General features: G+C 44.4%; 1 protein-coding gene across 4 annotated transcripts in view; it reads left to right on the top strand.

The window, feature by feature from the left end:
* Positions 1 to 47: 47 nt before the first annotated feature.
* Positions 48 to 7,875, top strand: part of plekha3 (pleckstrin homology domain containing, family A (phosphoinositide binding specific) member 3) — a 40,378-nt gene continuing 32,550 nt past the window's right edge. Inside the window, exon 1 of one of the 4 annotated variants that reach the window (XM_038789295.1) lies at positions 48 to 391. In XM_038789295.1, the coding sequence (XP_038645223.1) occupies positions 352 to 391 (40 nt within the window). In that variant the 5' untranslated portion in view covers positions 48 to 351. The other 3 variants (XM_038789294.1, XM_038789296.1, XM_038789293.1) reach the window with 3 other exon arrangements.

Raw genomic sequence — 7,875 nt, 5'->3', positions numbered from 1 at the left:
CCACCCCACCCCATTCACGCTCTTCGGGTTGACAGGCGCTTCTGCGGCTGCGTCTTCTGATCGACGTTTCCAGAGGCCGCGCGCCTCGCCGTTGTTGCGGATCGACGCTTCCGGTGCCGAGGGTGCGAGGTCAAAGGTCCACGAAGGTTGTTGCCTGGCTGCCGGGATGGTGCCGAGCGAGGGATTTGTATCCGAGGCTGGGGCCACGGGCGAACCGAGGCCCGCGCAGCAATGAAAGCGAGAGCGCGGGCTGGGCTGGACTGGACTGGGCCACTCGGGGTTTGGTGCGGCCGCGGCCTGAATGTGAAGGCGAGCTGATGCAGAAGTGACGCCGAATCGAAAGATGTGAAAATGGAAGGGATCCTGTACAAATGGACCAATTACCTGACGGGTGAGCCAGGCAGGGTTGGGTTTGAAGGTATCCGTCTCCGCTGTGGTGGTAATGATACCTAGTCAATAAATTATGGTCCAAAGCAAAATACTGCGGGTGCTGGAAATCTGAACGAACGGGAAATACTGGATACACTCAGCAGGTCTGACAGCGTCTGTGGTGAGAGGAAGTTAATGTTTAAAGGTGATGAACTTGAATCAGAACTGGGAAAAGTTAGGGATGTCGTACCCTCAAGATGGACAAAAAGGTTGTTGCTGGTTCTGGGTGAGTGTGCTTTACACTCAATTGGCTCTGTTTATTACTTAGCTCTAGAGTCGCCAGGTATAGTTATGATACCGCCACAAGATTCAAGTTCAAGTTCAGACCAATGACTCAATACACCAGTTAGTAAGTTCAATACAAGACACGTTTATTATAACACAGTTATTTACTACTCATGCATAACACTAAAAGACTAGGCTATTCCTACCACTAACAGGCCAATACTTACCTGGAATAAGGGAACTGCCGGATCAGGAAACAATGGCCTCTTGCTTTGTCCTGGATCCGCAGGCTTCCAGTTGGTGTGGACTAAAGGGGTCAGGAGTGTCTACTCTCGTAGCGTGCGTTGTATGACACTTACGTGATGGCGGCTGCTGACCAGGCCTCTCCTTCTCAAGGTCTTCTGCTGCAAAGGTGTTCTGCTGGGAGGGCCGGCTGGTCAAGAAGAAAGAATCAGTCCTGGGACCTGACTTTTATAGGTCCCAGGGGCTTCACACCCTTCTGGGCGGACCCTCCCTAAACCTGCAATCGATTGGGTCTCTTCCCAATCGATTGATTTGAATTTCCCCAATAACGGGGCTGTTCCTCGATCACTGGGCGGTTCTTTCCACCTTATTTGTGTCCTTTGTTTCAGACTCCACTGGCGCCAGGATGTCTGACCTTCTATAGAATGTTTCAATCTCTTCTAATTGTTGTGTCCATTGTGCCTGGGAATCGCTCACTTAATATGCGCAGCTCGTTAGTTACAATTTTGTCTGGTTTCTTTAGCAGCTAGAATACACGGGGGATTCTGCAAACTGCTTGTCTCTTTGCAACTGTCCATTTTTCCCTGTAACCTTTGCGTTCTTCCATTTTGTGTGAGGAAGTGGCCAACCCAGGTGGCTCCAAGGTCTATAATAGTGTGGAAGACGGAAAAGTTTAAATCACAAATAAGTGCGAGTGTAAAGGTAATAGTGAAAGTAAAGAAACAAAAGGTGCGTCCAGAGGAATTAAGAATAGTAGGATGATCAACAGCTCCCTCCTTAATGCAAAAACGAGAAAACAAACAAAATTTAACCCAATCCCTACATAGAAAATGGAAACAAATAGGAGCAGATATTATGACCTGAAGTTGTTAAACTTAGGGTTGAGTTGCGAGGACTGTGAAATGCCTCATTGAAAGATTAGTTCTTGTTCCACGATCTTTTGTTGAAGATGAATACATCAGCAGGCCAAGGATAGAAGAGATCAGCATGAGAGCATGTGGAGAACTAAAATGACAGGTGATGGAGGCGCTCTGCAAAGCAGTAAATCTAACCATATTTGGTCTCCAAAGAAGAACTGATTGCATTTTAAGCAGCGACTGTCATAATTGAAAGAAGTGTGTAGGGGACTTTTGATGGAGATGAAAGCAGAAGTGCGGGCAATTGGATAGACAAGGCCGAGGGCAGTGTTAACCAATGTAGATGGGGAGGGTGTGCAGGTGATCCTTGGCTGCAGAAAAATGAAAATATATCAGAATTTATCGATTTTGCTTCCAATTTCCACCCCACTCTCACCTTCACATGGTCCATCTCCAACACTTTTCTTCTTTTATTTCTCTCTCCTTTTCTGGTGCGAGACTGACCACCAATACTTATGACAAGCCCTCTGACTCCCACAGCTACCTCGACTACAGTTCCTCACACTCTGCTTACTGGAAGGAGACCATCCCATTTTCACAGTTCCCCTGACTCTGCTGCATTTGTTTTGATGATGCTCCCTTACCAAATGGCACTTCTGGCAAGTCTTGCTTTTTCCTGAGCCGAGGTTCCTTTCACACTGTGGTTGATCGGGCACTCAACTATGTCCAAGCCATCTCCCACATCTCAAAACGTAAACTCTGTTTCTCTCTCCACAGATGCTGCCAGACTTGCTGAGATTTTTCAAAACTTCCTGTTTTAATTTCAGAAATCCAGAATTCACAGCATTTTGCTACTAAGAACCAGGTTATTTTAGACCTGGTAATGAGATAGTAAAGGATCCTCTTGACAAAAGTGACCATAACATGATAGAATTTCACATGCAATTTGAGAGTGAGAAATGTGGGCCCATAACTAATATCTTAAACTTAAAAATAAAGGCAATTATAAGGGTATGAAGACAGAATTGGCAAAATTGGACTGGGTAAATAGGTAAAAAGATAGAGAAACAAGGGCAGACGTTTACATAGAGCATAGAACATTACAGTGCAGTACAGGTCCTTCGGCCCTCGATGTTGCGCCGACCTGTGAAACCCCTCTAAAGTCCCTCTACACTATTCCCTTATAGTCCATATGCCTATCCAATGACCATTTGAATGTGTTTAGTGTTGGCGAGTCCGCTACTGTTGCAGGCAGGGCATTCCACGCCCTTACTACTCTCTGAGTAAAGAATCTACCTCTTACATCTGTCCTATATCTATCTCCCCTCAATTTAAAGCTATGTCCCCTCGTGCTGGACATCACCATCCGAGGAAAAAGGCTCTCAATGTCCACCCTATCTAATCCTCTGATCATCTTGTATGCCTCAATTAAGTCACCTCTTAACCTCCTTCTCTCTTATGAAAACAGCCTCAAGTCCCTCAGCCTTTCCTCGTAAGATCTTCATTCCATACCAGGCAACATCCTTGTAAATCTCCTCTGTACCCTTTCCAATACTTCCACATCCTTCCTATAATGCGGCGACAAGAACTGCACACAATACTCCAAATGCAGCCGCACCAGAGTTTTGTACAACTGCAACATGACCTCACGGCTCCGAAACTCAATTCCTCTACCAATAAAAGCTAACAAACCGTACGCCTTCTTAACAACCCTCTCAACCTGGGTGGCAACTTTCAGGGATCTATGGACATGGACACCAAGATCTCTCTGCTCATCCACACTACCAAGAATCTTACCATTAGACCAGTACTCTGTCTTCCTGTTATTCCTTCCAAAATGAATCACCTCTCACTTTTCTGCATTAAAATCCATTTGCCACATGTCAGCCCAGCTCTGCAGCTTATCTATGTCCCTCTGTAACTTGTAACATCCTTCTGCACTGTCCACAGCTCCACTGACTTTAGTGTCATCTGCACATTTACTCACTCATCCTTCTACGCCCTCCTCCAGGTCATTTATAAAAATGACAAACAGCAGCGGCCCCAAAACAGATCCTTGTGGTACACCACTAGTAACTGGACACCAATCTGAACATTTCCCTTCAACCACCACCCTTTGCCTTCTATTAGCTAGCCAATTTCTGATCCAAACTGCTAAATCACCCTGAATCCCATGCCTCTGTATTTTTTGCAATAGTCTACCGTGGGGAACCTTATGAAACGCTTTACTGAAATCCATATACACCAGGATGATTAAGGAGATATTTCACAATTCTCAACAAAGATATATTCCTTTTGAGGAAGAAATATTGTACCAGAAGGGTGCACATTCCATGACTAGCCAAGGAAGTTAAGGGTGGTAATGAATTGAAAGCAATGGCATACAATTCTGCGAATATTGATGCAAAGAAGTAGGTCAGAGGATTGGGCAAGTTTGAAACCAGCAAAGGATACCTTAAAAAAAAAAGAAAGAAATTGGATTTGGGGTCTCATACAGTGCACTTCTAAAGCATGATAACAGTATGAAAAATAAAGACTAAAAGGCTTTTATTTTGTTTTATTATTTTATTATTTTACTCTTTATTTTCATAAATTCCATCTTAACCAAAGAAGAGTCAGCTGCTGTACAGATATAGGCTGCAGAAGTTGAAATTATTATAAATGGGGGGCACGGTGGTTAGCACTGTTGCTTCACAGCACTAGACCTGGGTTCGATTCCTGGCTTGGTGACTGTGCGGAGTCTGCACATTCTCCCCGTGTCTCCGTGTGTTTCCCCCAGGTGCACTGGTTTCCTCCCACAAGTCCCGAAAATGTGCTTGTTGGGTGAATTGGACATTCTGAATTCTCTCTCCGTGTCCCCGAACAGGTGCCGGAGTGTGGTGACTATGGGATTTTCACAGTGACTTCATTGCAGTGTTAATGTAAGCCTACATATGACACTAATAAAGATTATTATTATATCCACTGCAGCTTAAGTTGTTTCAAATAGATGAGCCTTTCTTTCAGAAACAGCTCTTGGATTTTGTAGAGCCACATAATATGCTGCTCCGTAATAAAGCTCTTCTGCTCCATCCCATAAATTAATTCCTTTCTAATGCTCATCCACCATTTTCATCATCTTCATTATCACTCTTGTTCTGTTTATTCTTTTCATAACCATGTCACGTATTTTGCTATCAGTGAGGAAGGAGGTGAACTAGAGCACCGTTGTCAATATTCAGACAATCCTCAACCGCTTCTTCATCCAATAACTTGGCTTCAGCACATGACACAATCCTTTGCATATGCCAATGAATCTTTAACTTTTTTTTCAGACACACGAAAACCATTAAAATAAGGTGCAATTTCACCGTCGCCATTTAAAAACACGATAAATGGCCACAAGTTGTGCCATCCATTTATCAAAATATCTTTGGGTACTTTGGCCTATGCCTTCCCTGCAAAACAGAGTGCATCTTTTGCATTGAATTATTTTGGAACACCTTAAATCCAAAGTCTCTGCTGCGTGCAGTGAGCATTTGTGCATGAATTCAGCCTTGTATTTAAATGCCTTTTTCCATAGGCTGGCAAGTGACCAATAAACTCCAAACAAATTGTCCCTCATGATGTGTTCAGCATTGGGATATGCAGCACGATTATCACAAAATAACATAATGTTACAGTCCCGGCAAGAACCACAGACTGACAATGAGCCCGGGCTTTAGGGCCAAAATGGTTATCGTACCAATCAAGATAAATTAGTCATCCGTAAGCCCTTATTGGACTTGTAAATATCAGGAAAATCCTTGACCCCCCCTTGAAAGAGCTAGAATTCTGACTTTTACCAATAACAAGCAATTTATATTTGTAGGTACTTGCTGCATTTGAACATCCCAGTACAGTAAGCCGTTCGTTCCTTCGAATCCTGTGGTGCTATCTCATCCGCAGTTACATTGGTATTCTTGGGAACATCTCTCTAATGTAAAGGTCTCATCAGCATTGTACATGATCTGCTCTGTTGTGAGACCTTCCAATATTATTGTGGAAAATTCATCCTATTATGCCATTGCAGCCTCATGGGCACCTGAAGCCTTTTGGCCGCATACCTTTAGCAGATGTACACCATAGCGTTTTTGAGCATTTGTTACACCATCTTGATGAGAATTTACATGAAATTGTTAAACCTAGCTTTTCATGGACCACTTTCACTTGGCCATGGTAATGAAGTGATCAATTGGAGTTTTCTAGCGCTGATGCTGCCGGATTCACTCTAGTAACACATTGTCTACATTGACGGTCTTGATTGATGGAGTTTTTTCTATTATCCATTAACTAAGACAAACAAATAAAGGAGGAGGTATTGGGTACTTAAAAAACATTATGGTAGCCAAGTCCCCAGGGCCTGATGGGATATACCCCAGAATACTGAACGAGGCTAGGGAGGAAATTGCCGGGGTTTTGAGAGAAATCTTTATATCCTCACTGGCTACATGGAGGGCCCAGAGGATTGGAGAATAACCGAAGTTGTTCCTTTGTTTGAGAAGGGTAGCAAGGATAATCCAGGTAATTACAGGCTGGTGAGCTTTGCGTCAGTGGTAGGGAAATTATTGGGGAGGATTCTTCGAGACAGGATTTACTCCCACTTGGAAATCAGTGGGCGTATCAGCGAGAAGCAACATGGTTTTGTGAAGGGGAGGTCGTGTCTCATTAACTTGATTACGTTTTTCGAGGAAGTGACAAAGATCATGACGAGGGCAGGGCAGTGGAAATTGTCTACATGGACTTCAGTCAGGCCTTTGACAAGGTCCCTCATGGCAGACTGGTACAGAAGGTGAAGTCGCTTGGGACCAGAGGTGAGCTGGCAAAAATGGATACAAACTAGCTCGGTCATAGAAGACAGAGGGTAGCAATTGAAGAATGTGTTTCTGAATGGAGGGCTGTGACTAGTGGCTTTCCTCAGCATCTGTGCTGGGGCCCTTGCTGTTTGTAATATATGAAAATGAATTGGAAGAAAAGGGTAACTGATTTGGTTAGTAAGTTTGCAGACGACTCAAAGGTTGGTGGAATTCGGATAGCGATGAGGGCTGTCAGAGGAGACAGCAGGATATAGATCGGTTGGAGACTTAGGCGGAAAGATGGCAGATGGAATTTAATCCGGACAAATGTGAGCTAATGTATTTTGAAGGTCTAATACAGATGGAAAATATACAGTAAATGGCAGAAACCTTAGTAGTATTGATAGTCCGTGGGATCTGGATCTGCAGGTACAGGTCACTGAAAGTGGCAACGCAAGTGGAGAAGGTAGTCAAGAAGGTATGCGGCATGCTTGCCGTCATTGGCTGGGACATTGAGTTTTAAAATTTGGCAAGTCATGCTGCAGCTTTATAGAACCTTAGTTAGGCCACGCTTGGAATATATATATATCTGGCTGCCACACTATGAACAGATTACTGTACTGGGATGTTCAAATGCAGCACAATAGCACAGTGGTTAGCACAGTTGGTTCACAGCTCCAGGTCCCAGGTTCGATTCCCGGCTTGGGTCACTGTTTGTGCGGAGTCGCCTCGTTCTCCCCCTGTGTGCGTGGGCTTCCTCCGGGTGTTCCGGTTTCTTCCTGCAGTCCAAAAATGTGCAGGTTAGGTGGATTGGCCATGCTAAATTACCCTTAGTGTCCAAACAGGTTGGGTGGGGTTACGGGGATAGGGTGGAGGTGTGGGCTTGGGTAGGGTGCTCTTTCCAAGGGCCGGTGTAGACACGATAGGCTGAATGGCCTCCTTCTGCACTATAAATTCTATGATTCTGTGGAAGATATGGAGAGAGTACAGAAAAGATTTACCAGAATGTTGCCTGGTATGGAGGATATTAGCTATAAGGAGAGGTTGGAGAAACCTGGTTTGTTCTCACTGTCACGGCGGAGGTTGAGGGGAAACCTGATAGAAGTCTACAAGGTTAAGAGGGGCATGGACAGAATGAAGCTTTTTCCCAGGATGGAAGAATCAATTACTGAGGGGCATAGGTTTAATGTGTGAGGGGCAAGGTTTTAAGGAGATGTACGAGGCAAGTTTTTTTACACAGAGGGTGGTGGAAACCTGGAACCCACTGCCCGGGGAGGTAATGGAAGCAGATACGATAGTGACTTTTA

This window comes from Scyliorhinus canicula, chromosome 2 (assembly GCF_902713615.1).
Source record: "Scyliorhinus canicula chromosome 2, sScyCan1.1, whole genome shotgun sequence".
Classification (NCBI taxonomy): domain Eukaryota; kingdom Metazoa; phylum Chordata; class Chondrichthyes; order Carcharhiniformes; family Scyliorhinidae; genus Scyliorhinus; species Scyliorhinus canicula.
This window is presented reverse-complemented; position numbering and strand designations above follow the sequence as displayed.